The 17,300-nt window shown below is 46.9% G+C and overlaps 1 protein-coding gene across 1 annotated transcript in view; it reads right to left on the bottom strand.

The window, feature by feature from the left end:
* Positions 1-17,300, bottom strand: part of LIPC (lipase C, hepatic type) — a 152,811-nt gene that overhangs the window by 22,166 nt on the left and 113,345 nt on the right. The window contains exons 3-5 of the mRNA XM_034993568.1: positions 6,698-6,885; positions 2,107-2,289; positions 1,430-1,547 (exon numbers count right to left, since the gene is read on the bottom strand). Of these exons, the coding sequence (XP_034849459.1) occupies positions 1,430-1,547; positions 2,107-2,289; positions 6,698-6,885 (489 nt within the window). The remainder of the gene's footprint in view (positions 1-1,429; positions 1,548-2,106; positions 2,290-6,697; positions 6,886-17,300) is intronic.

The raw sequence follows: 17,300 nt of genomic DNA, 5'->3' as shown, positions 1-17,300 counted from the left end.
CTAAAATAAATAAATAAATAAATCTTTTTAAAAAAAATGAAAGGTCACAACAATGCTATTCATCTTGAATTTCCTTTGAACTGTTTTAGCCTGTGAAGTATTGTTTTAGCCTGCTGGGTTTCTAAAGGATGAGTAGGAGTTTGGTAGGTAGACTGGGGCTGGGTGGATAAGTCGTGGTAAGATATTCCAGGCAGGGGGCGTCGGGATGGCTCAGTCGGTTGAGTGTCTGACTTTGGCTCAGGTCATGATCTCAGGGTTCTGGGATCGAGCCTTGCGTTGGGCTCCCCACTCAGCGGGGAGCCTGTTTCTCCCTCTCCCTCTTCCCCCTCTCGTGCTCTCTTTCTGTCTCAAATAGATGGATAAAGTCTTAAAAAAAAAAAAAAAGATATTTCAGGCAAAGGGAAAAGGACCTGCAAAGTCCCAGAAACACAGGAGGCCATGGTGTGTTTGTTAAGTAGAGAAAGACCTAGTGTCATGGAAGCCTGGGACTACAGGAGGAGGGCAGAAGGAGGAGAGGTCACAGAATTCTGGAACACTAAACTGAGAAGGGCCTTGTCTGGCTTTCTTTCTTTCTTTCTTTTCTTTCTTTCTTTCTTTTTAAATATATTTATTTTTAGAGAGAGAGAGAGAAAGCATGTGTGCAAGCACCAGGGGGAGGGGGCAGAGGGAGAGGGAGAGAAAGTCTTAAGCAGACTCTGAAATGAGCATGGAGCCTGATGTGGGGCCCGATCTCATGACCCTGAGATCACAACCTGAGCCAAAACCAAGAGTTGGATGCTTAACCGACTGTGCCACCCAGGCGCCCCTGGGCTTTCTGAGTTTTATCCTGTGGATATCTGTGGGCCTTGGGGACTTGGCTGGGGCACAATCCGATCAGATGTGTTCTTCCAAACAGAACTGGGGGGTAGCGTTGGGGGATGAGGTTGGTGTCAAGGAGGCCTGGGAGGAAAGGCCTTCTTGCACATCCCCAGCTCTCCCTGAATATCTGGAACCGTTTCCAAGTCAGTGTGGTGCCCCCTCCCTCAATTCAAATGGGTCCCACAGTAAGACCCATGTGTTTCACAAATGTGGAAACTGAGGCACAAACGTGGCCGATGTTATCACAAATTTCGGGCTGTGATCCTTTAACTTGCTCATATTGGGCTTTTTAAACTATAGGTTGAAAAATAAACTCTTTCCTGGTAAAAAGTGTATGGAAAGTCTACTTTTCAGGTCCTATCTGGCATGACTATGAGAGGCACCCACTGGAGGAAAGGCAGTAGGAGTTGGGGCTGTGATTTACTCTGAATTCTTGAGAGACAGCCGTCTAGGACAGTGGTCATGCTTAAAACAGGGTGAAGGAGGCTGGGGGCATGGTAGTTCCGGGCCTGTTGTAGAAGCGGATCCTGCTCCGCACCCCCGCGAGGTCATTGGTTATCAGCACGGTTACCTGTGATTCTCCCAATCTTGTGCTTTCCGCCCATGTAACTGCCCGCGAATCCAGAGACATGGGCACCCAGGCTGTACCCAATTAGATGAACATTGCTTCGAGAAAACTGAGCAGATTCCTGGAAGACAGAGGCAAGATGGTTACGGCGGAGGGCTCCCAGACAGAAATCTTGTGTGGGTCCAGCTCGTTCTGGGCTCCCCCCTTGTTCTTTGTCCCAGGTGGTAAATGAGGTGCTTAATTCAGCCTCCTGACCCAAACTGGTTTCTCACCTTGCTGGCGCCCACCTTTCAAGCTCAGCTACCTGGGACCGCCCCTTGGGGATGCTGCCCCCTGCCTGCCGGCCTTTACTGGGACCTGCACGCCCTGCCCAGGGCTGCTGTCCATTTCTGTGGGGTTTGATGGTATCCGGGTGTGCTTAGATCCCTTAGCACATCCAAGGGAGTGAGCGTAAAAGAGATAGTGGATGGCGGAGGGGGAGGGAAGATAGTTCTGCCAAATAGGGGTTCAAGCAAGGCATCTGAGGGAGCCCCAATGTCTCGTCTCCACCCTGTGCCCTCCCATTCCTATGAGCTTAGTAGAGTGGTTCTCCTGTCTGGGCTGCTTAGGAGACCAGCTTAATGCACTCAGTCTCAGAAGGGCGAGGAGGGGAGGGGAGGGGAGGGCGGGGCGGGCCTTACCTCCAGCCACTGGATGAGAGCCGCCACCTCCTGGCCCACAAGGCGGGTGTTGCGGACAGCGATGGTGTAGTGGTGGTAGGCCAGGGTGAGCCAGTCGGCCAGCCCCACGTTCACGGGCTGGGCCAGCCCAGACTTCAGGGCGGCAACCATCTGCCAGATCCAGTTTTCCAGGAAGCCGTCCACCTGTGGGTGGGCCCACAAAGTCGCCAGCTTAACCGGGAGGGGACACGGAGGTGGGGCACTGAACTAGTCTCTTCTTTCCCCCATTCACCTTTTTTTTTTTTTCTTTCCCAACTCTTGGCTAATTAAGGCTGGATCCTTCTTTCCAAAAGAAGGGGCTTTATGTAGGGTTTCTTGACCTTGGCACTATGGACATTTTGGGCCAGATACTTTCTGTTGTGGGGGCTGTCCTGTGCATTGTAGGGTATCTAGCAGCATCTCTGGTCTCTACCAAGCTGATGCCAGCAGCGGGCTCCCCCACAAGTTGTGAAAACCAAAAATGTCCCTGGGCTTGGCCAAATGTCCCCTGCGGGCTACCCCTGGCTTCCAGCTGAGAACCATTCTCTCCCATTCTCTCTTTTTTTAAGGATTTTATTTATTTATTTGACACACAGAGAGACAGCGAGAGAGGGAACACAGGCAGGGGGAGTGGGAGAGGGAGAAGCAGGCTTCCCGCTGAGCAAGGAACCTGAGAGAACCATTCTCTTAACATGCCCCTATTTTAAGAGTTTCTGAACCTTAAAATAATGGAAAAGTCTATGTAATCAGGAGCTGAAAGCTGACCTATCCTTTGAGGGTCAGCTCTAATACCTCCCCGCTCCCCTGTTCAATCACAGCTCTGAATCCCAGCTCCTTTGCTCTCTTCCTGCCCACTGCGTCTGCTCACTTTTGAGGGAATAAAACACCATGAGTTAGAACATGGCAGGAGCTCAAAAGATGTTTATGGAGAACCTTTCCGTGTATGTGCTTTGTTTGAGAACCAACTTGCAGGCCACTCATTTTTTTTTAAATTTTTATTGTTATGTTAATCTCCATCATTAGTTTTCGATGTAGTGTTCCATGATTCATTGTTTGTGTATACACCTATTGCTCCATGCAGAACGTGCCCTCTTTAATACCCATCACCAGGCTAACCCATCCTCCCACCCCCCTCCCCTCTAGAGCCCTCAGTTTGTTTCTCAGAGTCCATCGTCTCTCATGGTTTGTCTCCCCCTCCGATTTCCGCCCCCTTCATTCTTCCCCTCCTGCTATCTTTTTCTTTCATTTTTTTTCTTAACATATATTGCATTATTTGTTTCAGAGGTACAGATGTGTGATTCAACAGTCTTGCACAATTCACAGCACTCACCATAGCACATACCCTCCCTGGTGTCTATCACCCAGCCACCCCATCCCTCCCACCTGCTGGAGTGGGGGGTGGGGTGGGAGGGCACTCCTGATGGGTTCATGGAACGAAGATGTTGGTGTCTGCAAGGATAAATAGGAGTTCACTTATGAGAATAAGTGTGGGCTGGTGACCGTGGGGCAGGGTGTCTAGGATGGTCCAGGCAGAAGGAAGAGCACGAGCAGAGGTGCATGATCATGAGAGGGCCCCGGGGTATGTTTGGAGGGAGAAGAGTCTGGTGTGTCTGAAGACTAGCCGGCGGGAGCCAGGCTGGAGAACAATGCTGCTGACGGGGCAGGTCATTCGGGGTCAGGTGCAACCACTTATGAATGTGCACCCAGTGCCTTCCATGTAGATAGAGCACCTTGGGTTCAAATCCCGACTCTCCCAGTTAATTAGCGATCTGGTTAACTTTTCTGTGCACGACTTTCCCCATTTGGAAAATGGGGCGAGCCTAGTGGCCTTTCTCCAGAACTGCTGTGAAGAGATCAATCACTGTGAAGCCCTTAGAACAGCGCCTAGAATGCAGCACGCTCTTGGTAAATGTTAGTTACGCACGGTTACCTTCCGAGTCACTGACCCGCTGTTCCTATCACTAGTGATAGTAGTTCTAGTCCCCTCTGCATTTTAAGAAGAGTTCATTCTGGGACAGGACCCTGGTAATGGTTTTATCTTCACGTTGCATTTGTGAGCAAGATATTTGTTTAGTCATGAATTCAGTTAACAAATATTTCTTGAGCACCTACTATGTAATGGATACTGATTGGCAGAAGAGGGAGAAGAACACTCTAGGCAGAAGGTGCAGGCTGAGCCAGGGCCAAGAGGAGAGAAAGCACAGGGGAGGGGAAGGAGCTAAAAGCAGTTGGGGGCTGCTGGAGTTTAAGTTGGGGGGCAGGGAGAGGTAAGGGGGAAGCAGGGAGAGTCAGAGGAGGCAGGGAGGGCGAGGTCAAGGCAGGGCAAGGTGAAGGGGGCAAGGGGAGTGGAGGGAGGTAGGGAGGGTGAGGAGGAGACAGGGAAGGTGAGGGGAGCACAAGGAGTGAATCGAGGCAGGGGGAGTCAGTGGAGGCAAGGAGGGTGAGGAGGGCAGGGTCCGAGGGGGAGAGCACGGGAAAGAATCACCAGCTCTGCTGTGTGCAGCCTTTCTGACTTGGTGGCCCCAGCTTCGAACTCCGCCCGTCCCCAGATCTGTCCTCTGGATGCATTCCCTCCTTCCCACCTTCTCTCTTTTTTCTTGTAAGGAAAGTCCGTTTGGCTAAAGGAGCTGAAGAAACGGGATACTCTTCTCTACCGCCACTGGCCTCCTTCTCATCCCCATCCTCCCCCAGAGCTCCCACAGGAGAGCTTTCTGTGGCTGATCTTTAGTTTCCTTTAAAACAGGTTTCACCTTCTTAGCGTTCTGCCCTCTGTCTCCTATTCTGTTTTTCTTACAGAAACATGGATTGAGCGAGCTTCCACCCCAGGGGGAGAGAGCCACAGTGGGGGTTGTTGGGTGAAGCCTGCTAGGAATGGGGGCCCTGTCGGACCCCTCTGACAAAGGGAGGCTTTGAGAGTGTGAGCTTGGTGCGTGGGGGTTCTGCGTTTGAATCTTTGTCCACTCTTGGCTGTGTGACTATGGTAGCTAAGGTAGCCGACCTTTCTGAGCGCAGTTTCTTCTTCTAAGAGATGCTAACACGCCTCGGAGGGAGGCGTGGGGATTAAACGGGTTGATGTATAATGTAAAGGGCCTAACTTGTAGGAGGGCCTCAATCTATGTTAGGTCCCTTCTTTAGGGGCAGGAAAGCCCAACACCACCTTCACTGCCGACCCTGGGGTGTGTGGAACCCCCTCTTCCTTAGGGTGGGAGCCCTTTAAGTCCTAGAGGAAAGCTCCTAGCAGGCTATTGGTGCCTCTGCTTTCCCCCTCTAGCAGTGGCAAGCACCCCACTTCGTGGCTACACTCCCGTGGCATCCTGTGGCTCCGCACTACCACATGACACATGGCACGGGGTCTGTATTGTTCATGGGAAGGCTACGAGCCTGCACAAAGCAGGCTCTCAGTGACTAAATGTTGAAAGAGTGGCGGGTGGGTAGACGGGCTCATTTTGCTTTCTACGGTAGGATAGGTGAGGCTTTCAAGAGTATTTTCAAAGATGGCAGGGAAAAGTTTCCAAGTCACGAAATAGATCCCCAAATCTCTGGAGGTTTCAAGTTGTGAACTAAGCTTCAAATCGTGGATTGGTTGGGAACCAGGGAAGCAGAATTTCCTCTTGGAGACAAATCCTTGCTTAGTTTGATTTCAACCATTGCCCACAATATTCTTTCTCCCCTTTGTCCAGGATTTTTAGCATCCCTAAAAGGCTACACTTTCTCTAAGAGGCTACATATCTCAGTCACCTTTCTACCTAGATATGGCCAATGGATGTAACTGGAAGCATTTTACAGATGCTTCTGGGTAGCTAACCTAAAAAAACCCCACTCTTTTATACCAAAGGCCATTGAACTGTACACTTTAAATGGATGGATTGTATGGTATGTGCATTATATCTCAGTAAAGCTGTTTAAAAAAACCCATGCCCTTTGACTCCTTTGTGTACACCCTTTACTAATTGTGTTACCTGGAATAAAGATGAGATGGCCGGTGTTCTGGCTACCATCTTGGACTATAAGGACAAAGGCTACACTTTAAGAATGGCAGAGTAGTAAGCTGGAAATGAGCTGGGTCCCTGAGGACTTCATTGACAAAGTCATTTATCCAGTTTTGGATTACATATCTCTAGACTATCGTGTGAAATGGAAACAAACTTCTGTTTTATTTGAACTACTGTCAGTTGGGTTTCTGTTATTTGCAGGTGCATTTAAACCTTATAGTTACAACATCGGGAGGCTATGTCTTTTAGCTTCCTATCTCTTGTGAAACAGGCAGATTCACCCACATGGACCGCAATCACTTCTGGGGCCCTCATGTGCTGTGAGACCTCCTTGAACCACATTTTATTATCTGAAACGTGGAGGTAATTATACTTTCCCTATCCTGCTTATTCATGGGATTGACATAATCAATGAGATCCTGTATGGGGAAGTACTCGGAAAATTAGAATCTGCTTTGCAAATATTATGCACGGAGGTGTTATCACTGGCTCCCTATCTTTTTTATGAAAATTGGACACACGAGGGAGAAAAGCAGAAAATGTAAATGCAGAGAGAGAAAAGGCACATCAGCATTTCCTACCGACCACCCGTGGATTATCATCACCAGGGGCAGAGAGGAGTTGAAGTTGCACCGCTGTAACGTGTCTGGGTGATTCAGCCGAATCTGACAGCCCTTATCCGTTTCTTCTTCAAAAAGCAGAAATCTGGTCTCTGTCTCCTGCAATGCTTCCTTTGTTTCAACAGCTCTCGATCTTCTTCCAACTCGCTCTGGAATGCAAGATTGGAGACAGTGCTCACCCTGGCGACTGTCCCACCTCTGCCGGCTCTGGGACAGCCCAAAGTTTCCTAAGAGCACCAGCCAGCAGGGTTACTGGGAGGTACTGGAGGTAGGCATGAACCGCAGCTTTGGGGAACCCAAGAGGGCATGTCCAGCAGAATAGCCATTTCTCCTCTGGGAGATGATGAAGGCTGACCTACGAGAACCCAACACAGAGGTAGAGGGAGCCAGATCCTCCATCCTGCCATCCTGACTATGGGCTCAGCCAGTCAGATATGGAAGTACCTCGTGGACAATAGGGATATGGAAGAGGCAGTTGTATAAGATGAGTATTTCACCCTGAGTCACACTGCCAATAAGCAGTGGCATCAGGATTTGAACCCAGCTCCCTCTGATTCCAATTGCCTACATCCCTATACTGCAGAGATAGTGAATAGAGCACGTTAGTTAGATGACACTATGCATTTGCCCATGTAGTTCCGCCCATTGTCACTTGCAGACACGTTATGCCATGTAGCCTTGCCTGGACCAGGTAGGGTTCGGGCAGAAAGGATCTCAAAGGCGTGGCTGATTCTGTTTGATGCAGGGAGTGACACTGGGAGGAGGACTTTTCAGAAAAAATGATGCTGATCCTGCCTGGAAGGATAGACAGGGGCTTGTGTGTGGGGCTGTGTGGGTGGTGGGAGGGAGCAGGGCTTTCTGAGCTGGGGGAACAGAAGAGTTAAGGCTCAGAGGGTGGCACCTTGTGGGCACGAGGAGGAAAGAGACAAGCCTGGGCAGCCAGAGTGTCAGGGGCCCCAGGATGTTGGGAGTCTGGACTTTATGCCTGAGATGATAAGCTTGCTGCTAAGGCATTTTTCAGCAGGAAAGGATAAATGAGTATCCATTCAGAATCTTTCAAAGACTGTAGGAGAATGGGGTAGGGGAGAGAAAGATCGTTTTTAAGCTTTTACCTTCAGTTGTTTTCTCAAAATGCCTTCTAGTCTTTCTTTTGGGGGAGGCTGCTCCTGGTCTTGAGTCATTTTGGAGTGGTGATGAGCAATCACGCAACTCTGCCAGGTCAGCCATGCTCCTGGCCAAAGACAGACACCTCTGCTCAGGGGCTGTGCGAAACCCAGGGAGGTGCTCTGTTCTCAGGGTTGGGGCACCAAGGTGGGTGACCACTTTTGTGCCAAGATTAGAGATCAGGCCAAGAGCTGGGGGAGGATGCCTTCATCATCCCTTCTAGCCCAGGGTGGGCTCTCTGGGGATTGAGGGGCATACCAGCATTTTGGGGCAGTGACCTCAATTGAGCCTAATTATGAAGGATCCCGATCATTCATTCTGAGCATAAAGTCATTCAGGCTTCTCAAACAATAAGTCTTGGGCTTTTGGTTTCAGGGGACAGCAGGATGGAGAGATGATGAACCTACAAAGTGCAAGGGGAGGTATTAATGAAACCAATTTTCCTACCCAAAGGTTATTAATTTGAAAAATCATTGCAAAGGGCAATGATTTTTCACTAAGATGACAGAGTGAAATGCATCATATTTTATTAAAAGGAGATGTGAGTGAGAATCTGAATAACTGCTCTGTGATTATTAAGAAAATGTCTGTTGCCCAGTGTGGCTTTCCCAAGCTTAGAGGCTGCCCAAGATTGTCCTCATCCCTGCCAGGGGGCTCTCAGCTCACGTTCCCCATTTTGCTGCCCCACCAGCTTCCTGGTCTTCTAAGTAGAAGCTGGGCTGTCACCTTGCACTCCTATACCAGCCTTCCAATCAGTCTGAAGCTTCAGGTTCCCAAATATCCCTAGAATCCAGTGTCCCAGCTCAGGTGCATACTGCATCTTGCTTGGTTGATTTCAACAGCCCCCTAACACATCTCTCTCTCTCTCTCTCTGGTCTTGACATCCTCCCCCATGCTGCAGCTCAAAGATACTTCCTAGAACGGGAATGACTATCAGATCCTTTAGTGACTTTGAGCTTCGTGGTGTCACAGCCAAGGTCACCACCCCAGTGATAACCTCTCATTCCCCAGCTCACCCCCACCTGCTACCCATGGCCAACGGTTCCCCCTACCTTGGCCCTCTCACTCCCACCTCTGTCGCTGTGGCTTCCTGGTGCGCCCTGGACCATCCATTAAAAAGGAACTCAGACATTACACCCTGGAGGAAGCCTTCTCATCTAGCCAGAGATCATTACTTCCTCTCGCCGCCAGCGCTGTGTTGGGTCCTTGCTTCTAATGTGCTTGTCATGGGGTCTGGTAATTTATTTGTTTAGGTGTGTGCTGTTTTCTCCATCAGGGTCTGAGCTCATGGAGGTCTGTGCTGGTAGGCGCTCTATGAATGCTTAGTGAATGATGTATTCTGTGGCATCCTGGTCTCACATCAAACGCGAAGATCTGATTTGTCAACCATTCATGCATTGGCGTGAACGAAATGTAACTAACTTTCTTTAATTTAGTGACGGAATAGCTACATCTTCCTTCGTTGTAGGATAGCGGACTCCAATGCTTGAGAAGACTATATATGAAAACAAGATGGGGATAGAAATAGTACCTATCTCGGGCGCCTGGGTGGCTCAGTTGGTTAAGCAACTGCCTTCGGCTCAGGTCATGATCCTGGAGTCCTGGGATCGAGTCCCGCATTGGGCTCCCTGCTCAGCAGGGAGTCTGCTTCTCCCTCTCCCGCTCCCCCCTCTTGTGCTCTTTCTCTCTCTCACTCTCTCTCTCAAATAAATAAATAAAATCTTAAAAAAAAAAAAAGAAATAGTACCTATCTCATGAAGTTGTTACAAAGATTAAATAAGATATTTGTAAAGAGCTCAGAACAATGCCTGACATATAATTAGCACCCACATAAGGCTGTGTTAAAGTAAGTACGAGTTGGAGTGGCATCTTGCATTTTTGATCTGTGAAATCCTTTTTTTCTGTGAAAATTTATCCCAGTTGCCCTCACAGGACCAATTCTGTCTCATGTGTATTCACTCTGGATTTAGCTGGGAGAATAAGCTCTCACGCCGGTGCCTAGGGCCAAGTCTGTTCAGGAGAGTCCTGTGGAAAAGCGGTTGTCAGATAGAAAGGCCCACAAACAGCTGAATGGAACTGGGCTCTCCCTGTTCTTCCTGGGGGCTTGGCTTTCTTTTAGCATGTAGAGGAGCGAGGAAGTTATGTATATATATGAATTTATATTCACTCATCTATTTCCTCCACAAAAACTTATGAAGCATATATTATTATATTATGCCTTGGGCCCTGGCTAGGTAATATTTGGAGGCACATAGGGCACGACCTCTGTTTTTCAGGGGTCCCTAGTCCGGTGGGAGAGGCAAGTATGAGAACCAGTCCTCATGTGTGGTTGCTGTCAGTGCTGCCGTGGAGGGACACCCTGAAAAGGGCTTAGAGAAGACGCCAAGGGAAGATGGGGCATCAGTTGAGTCTAGAAGGATAAAGATTCTTGAGGAGCTCACGTCTAGGACAAACTGTTGAAGAACGTGAGGCTCTAGTACCTAAAAAGAATCAGATTTAGTGGAGGACATGAGCCTCAAAGGGGCTGCTATGGGGAAGAGGGCCTAGAATTCTCTTGTGCAAATCCAGGAGATAGAGACGGAATCAATGGGTGGGTGTGACACTGAAGAAAATCTTAGACTTAAAGAAGTTCACAAAGATTCATAGTGGAAGAAATTAGGACAAAGAGAAAATAAGTAAAATAACAAAGACCGAAATGCTAACAGATTAGTGCTCTAGAATGCGCACGACGTGATCATCTAATGTTGCTGAAGATGGGCCACAGCTTTTAGTCTGAGCTTCTTATTGGCCAAACCAGAGAGGGAAACAGGAACAGTTATAGGATTCATGGTGTCCAGTTGCTCACACTTTCCCGGTGCTGAAGCCTGAGACGGTTTCCCTATATGTTATTGTAAAAAGAGGTCACTGGGTGAGGCAGTGGCCACTGTCTTGAACGCCATTCCTACAAAATATGCAGTAGCAAGTTTTATGTGGTTGACTCTGAGTGCTCTGTCATCCTCAGTGGAAGCGGCAGCCACAGTGCCAAACAGCATGTAAGTCACAGGGGATCTCTGGGAGGCTCTTCACTGTAATCCAGCAGTAGTCTCTGTGACTGACTGAGGGAGGCAGGGGTCACTTCAGGTCACATTTTGGGTGGCAGGAAGGAATAGAGCTCCAGAGCCCGAGTGTCTGAGCCTCCATGGGGACAGAGTCTGATTGCCCTTTACAGAACACAGAATGCGGCTGCATCCTCAGCCAAGCCATGGCATCAACGACACATGGCTATCGCCCATACCCACATGTATACCAAAATCTTTCCCAGACTTTAGCCCCACATGTAGCCAGCTCTTGACTGAGCACCTCTTACCAGGGGATCCTTTCGGTACTGCAAACCCAGTGAGGCCAAACCGAATTTATTTTCTTTCTTCCCAACCCATTCTTCTTCCTTTCTCTCTACATTTCCTCTTGTGATGCAAAACACCATTATTTATCCATGCTGTTGCTCAAGCTAGAAAGTTTAGAGCTGTTCTGGGATATTCTCTCTGTCCCCTTGGTGACCCTCATGGGTCACCAAATACTGAGGACTCAGCCTCATGATTATCTTTTCTCTCCTCTGCCACTGGCCTAGTCTAGAACCTCATGCAATTTTTTTTAATTGCGAAATTGAAATTGAAATTGTGAAACTGTTTTATATTTTATTTGTAGAATTAATACACACTCATTGTATATGTATAGGTATATAGAACTTGAAAAATGATGAAAATGAATAAAGAATCTCACTACTGGGACAAAAACACAAGTAATATTTGGAGTATTTCTGTCTAATCTTTTATTATGGAGTTCCGTAGATATTTATCTGGAGCGTCTAAAATTGAAATCGTATTATGAGAATGGTTTCATATCCCTCTTCGCCTGTCATGATAATTTTCTTGGGCGCCTGGGTGGCTCAGTTGGTTAAGCAACTGCCTTCGGCTCAGGTCATGATCCTGGAGTCCCGGGATCGAGTCCCGCAACGGGCTCCCTGCTCAGCAGGGAGTCTGCTTTTCCCTCTGACCCCCCTCCCTCTCATGCTCTCTGTCTCTCATTCTCTCTCTCGCAAATAAATAAAATCTTAAAAAAAAAAATGATAATTTTCTTACAGCATTACAAATTCTTCAAAAGCATGCTTTTGAAAAGTGGCTTCGTTTGTTTACTTATTCCATTATTGTTGGACTTTAGGTTGTTTCGGGTTTCTTTTCTATTACAAACAACGCCTTGATGACCATTTTTATACATAAATCTTTGTCTGGAAAATCTATGAGTATTTTCTTAGTATAGATTTTCGAAAGTAGAATCATTAGCTCCTTAGGCGTGATCTTGTGCGTATCTCTTTATGTATGCATATATATCCAAATTGATTTTCTGCACTTTTTAAGCTAATATTTATTGAGCATTTTCTCTGTGCCAGGCACTTTTCTAACAGCCTGCTTTGTACTGACTCATTGAAACCTCACGGCAACTCTGTGAGCAAGTTGTGAGAAAACCCAATGATTCAGTTATGAGCGGCGGGGTCAGGGTGGGGAGTTGGAGGGTTGTTGGGGGGGGATGTTTTCCAATTGTACTCCATAGGAGTAGCTCCTTCTCCAGGTGTGTCTTCTCCAGTTGTTATTTTCTCAAGTCTTTAGAAGAGACCAAGACACACCAGTGATAAGAATCTGGGGATGAGGCTGTGGTTTTGAGAGGGAGACTATTAAAGGTAAAAGGTCGGTTCCTTGGAGTGTCACCGCCTGTAACCTGAAAGTGGCTTGACGAGCGAAGGAGGCTTGAGGTTGCCCTCTGCATGACAGCAAGTTCCTGGGGCAGTGAAACTTCCTCGCAATCAGTTGGAAGCAGAAGCTAGGTGCAGCCACTGCATTTCTAATATTTAGGTTCCTTATGGCAAGTGATTTCTCCATTCCTAAGTCAGCCCCCGGGTTTGAGGGTTCCTAATGTTTCATACAAGAACAAATTATTTATTTTCTTTTGGGTAAAGACATCATTAGGTGGTGACTGCAGGCAGCTGAGCTGGCACAGAAGGGAACCAAGGATCCTGCCATAGAAGACCTCGGTGGGAGTCCGTCATTCTGTCTTCTGCCCATGATGCCCGGGCTGGGTGCCTCTGCTCGGTTCCATGTTTGTTGAGCACCTCCCGTGGCTGGTGTTGAGGACACAAGTGCATTATACAGGAGCCACAGGTATTAATATGCCCCTCACAGAGTTATTTGTGAAATATCTTCATATCCATTATTTACATCATTAACCTGTGTGTGTGTCATTTGTTAACTTTGGAAATTTGTTAACATGCACTGCTGAAAATATTCCCAGACCTGGGACTACTGAGAGAGGTCCTCTGGAAGACCATCCCCCCTCCCCAGCCATGTCCTCTGTTCAGGATGGAAGGAACCTATGATATAAATGTAGCCACAGCTCTTCCCTGGAGGTTGTGATCAGGCCTGTGATTTGTACATGCACAACACTGACTTCAGAATTTCTAGGATGATGGCAGGATGGAAAAGCTTGAATAAGAACTTAGTTGTTGCTGGGCCTTTAGAGATTTAGCTCTTAGCCGTTGCTGATCTTTGGTGATAAGCAGATTCTACCCAAGGCTGTGATGAGGAATGCTTCTCTGACTCCCGCCATCTTGAATTTTGCGCATCACATTTTGTTGTGAAATAAGACTATGAGGTAAGGGATGGAAGGAAAGCTATTTTCACAAGTATAATTTATTCTGTTTTCTTTGTCTACTTTGGCCTGATTTAGCTAGCCATCCTGTAGCCTGAGACTACAATCAATTTCTCCTTAGAGATTCAGGGAAGTAACTAGAGGCTATGTTTTCTAGTTGGAGAGTTTTTTTCTTCCAAGTTTTCTTTCTTTCTTTCTCCCAGTGTGAGGCTTGAACTCATGAGATCAAGACCTGAGCTGAGATCAAGAGTCAGACATTTAACCAACTGAATCACCCAGGCACCCCAAGCTTTCTTCTTAGGTTGTACTCCCTTGCAACTCTGGTTAGAATCAGAGTGAATTTTTTTTTTTTTTTTTGTCTTTCAAAAAATCTGATTATGAAAGAGTCTGCCATTAAGAAAAGTTTTCCATTTGTACTGGACTCCTCTGCAGATAATGGTGCTTACTTCCCTAAAGTGGTTACAAGGTCATGGGCACATCTTGACCCAAACAGTTTCAAGATAGGGTGACCAACTGTCCTGTCAAACCAGGATGAGTTGGCCACTCTAGTTCAAGGGCAATGGGGTGAATAAGTGGAGAGACAAAAGATGATAAAAATTGCCATCATCCCTGTTGATGATTATTCTGAGAGTTTTTATCCAACATCCAGTGTGTGACATACCTTCCTGCCTGGTCTTTCCCCCTGTGGTCCCCTGGCCTGACATGCTCTGCTGTTGTGTTTTATTTGCCTGGCTAACATCCTTCTTTCTCCAAATCTAAATTCAATCTTCCTTTCCTCAGGGAAAATGTCTCCGATTTTCCTCACTTGGTCACATCTCCCTATTATTTGTTCTCTTAGGTGATTTCACAGTTGTAATTTTCTATTTGAATAGTCATTACATAAATATCTAGCTCCCCTATTTGGTGGGAAGCTCCATGAAAGCAGAACCTAGGTCTGATTTTGCTCACATTAAAACTTTAGTCAGCACAGTGAGGGGCTGTGGAGTGTGGTGGTCAGGCACACGGACTAGGAGCCATGTGGCTGGTGTTCGAGGTCCATTTCTACCGCTTACCACTCATGGGACCTTGGGCAAATTACTTGACCACTATGTGTCTGAATTCTCTATCATATCATCTGCAAGATGGAGATAATAGTAGTGTTTACATTAGAGAATTAGCATGAAGATTTGATGAGTTTGTATTGATAAATTCTGTAATGGTGTCAGGCATGTAGTGTGTGCTATATAAACACGAGTATGATCGTTCGCCATAAAATATTTGTTGGAGGGATGAAAATTATCTCGAAATGGATCACCAACCTAAATTTAGAACAAAGCCCATAAAAATTCTAAAAGAAAAAAGGAGAAAATCTTTATGACATTGAGGAGAGCAGAGATTTTTTTTTTAGGCCACCAAGAGCGCAAATCATGAAAGAAAAATTAGAAAAATTAAATACATCTGATCTTTGAAAGATCCCACTGAGCAAATGAAAAGCCAAGCCAGACTGAGAGAAAATATTCAAAATATGTATATCTGACAAAAGACTTTTATCCCAAATATATAAAGAACACTTACACCTCAAGTATAAAAAGACAAACAACCCAATCATAAAATGAGCAAGAGATTTAAAAAGCTACATCTTATAAAAAGATATACAAATAGGACATAAACACATGAAAAGATGCTCAACATCATTATTCAGGAGAGAAATGCAAATTTAAACCTCAATGAGATACCACCTCTCTCCCTCTAAAATATCTAAAATAAAAAAGACTGCCAGCACCAAGTGCAGGTGAGGATGTGGAAGAGCTAGAACTTTCCATGCACGGCTGGCCAGATTGCAAAACACTGCAGCCACTTTGCAGAATTGTTTGGCAATTTCTTACAGAGGTAAATGTACCATAAGGCTCAGGAAGTCCAAGCCTCGGAACTTACCCAAGAGACATACAAACATATGTCCACACAAAGATGCAAGCGTTTACAGCAGCTTTATTCACAATAGCCCCAAACTATTAACAACCCAAATACCCATCGACTGGTAAATGAGTAAATACATACACGGAATAGACCATCATGGAATACCACTCAGCAGTAAGTGGTATCAGGAACAAATTTCCGATACATGCAAGCATGCAGCACGGATGCGTCTAAAAGGCATTACACTAAGTGAAAGAGGCCCAACTTAAAAGGTGGACATTCTAGAGAAGGCCAAACTAGCGATAGTGAGCAGCCAGCCCAGTGCTCTCTGGGGGCCAGGGGATGGAAAAGGCAAAAAGGCAACTTGTGGAGAGATTGAAATGTTCCGTATCTTGATGATGGTAATGGTCCCTTAGATGTACATTAAAAAAAATGGTTGCAAAAATAAACTACAACCATGCAGGACTGTGGCTTCTCCGTATCAGTCAGGGTTCAGGCCAGGGCACTGTAGGTTGAATGGCAGGCTTTCTGTTTTGTTACTTATGCAGGGTGGGGCTGGCCTGAGAGCAGGATATTTCTGAGTCCTCTGGACGTTGGCATCAATTGGCAGGGAGGGTTCCTGCCCTGACTTTGAACCAAGTGGTAAGATCAGTCCGGGACAGGCCCAGCCCTCCAAGACCTCAGGGAGACTTGGCATACCTGGAAGGCCCTTCCAAGGTCCTCTGGGCCAGGGATGAGCAGCGGTGCCTGGGGAGGCCATCCTTGGGAAAGCAAATATCTGGCCAGAGGGTTGGGGATAAAAGGGACCCAGAGACCATGCAGTGTCCTAGAATGCAGCCTGGTTACTGCCTGCTTTTAATTCTCTATGCATCACCAACAGCCTGCATTTATTGAGGAGTAATTCATTTTCCTGCTCTTATTAAGTAAGGATCTAGATAACACCACCAATCTACTCTTCTAATCCTCTGGAGAGAATCAGTGTTACCACACCAAGCAGATAGAATTCCAGCGAAAAGCAAAGAAACTTGACATTTAGTTGTGTTGTGTGATAAAATCTTCCCTTACAACTTGTTTGAATATAGCTCAGTGATGTCCTTTGCCCACCCCCAACCATTACTCCCTAGGGACCAGAGACCTCTTATTGGTAACAATAATCTAGTCCAGCTTCCTTATTTTACAGGTGAAACTGGGACCCAGAGAGGCCAACTGACATGCCCCAAACTGGGCATCTGGTTAACGGCAGAATCAAAAGAACTCAGCTCCCCCAAACATTCAAGCCAGCGTCTTCCTACTCTGCTGAGGAAGAGGAGTCCCAACCCATATCCCTGCCAGATTTAGGGAACTCTGTTCCTGTCACTGGTGTAAAGCTCAGAGGGCTCACATTCTGTGCCTCACAAAGGCTGATCCCTCCAAGTAAGGCCCCTGGATGTCAAGGAGGGAGTGTGGCTTGAGTCATGGAAAAGAGTTGCTGGGGCATCCTCTTGCCTATGGAAAATGGACCCAAACAACTAAGGTGACCAGAGTAAGAAAACTACAAGTCCCATGACCCCCTCAAACACCTGTCATGGCTGTTGTCTGCCAGCCTCATCTTCAGACTAAATGTTTTTTTTTTTTTTTTTTTTTTTTACATAATCTCTATGCCCCGTGTGGGGCTTGAACTCACAACCCTGAGATGAAGAGTCACAACTGAGCCCACCAGGTGCCACTGGACTAGATGTCGTTTCCTTCTGCCACAGAGGTAACACTAGAATTCTTACACAGCCAAGGGACTGTGATGTTGGCATCTGACCAGAGTCAGGCCCCGGGAAGTTGCCCAGGATCTGGA

The sequence above is a fragment of the Mirounga leonina genome, unplaced genomic scaffold, assembly GCF_011800145.1.
Source record: "Mirounga leonina isolate KUSES-001 unplaced genomic scaffold, KU_Mleo_1.0 Mir_91, whole genome shotgun sequence".
NCBI classification, from domain to species: Eukaryota; Metazoa; Chordata; class Mammalia; order Carnivora; family Phocidae; genus Mirounga; species Mirounga leonina.
This window is presented reverse-complemented; position numbering and strand designations above follow the sequence as displayed.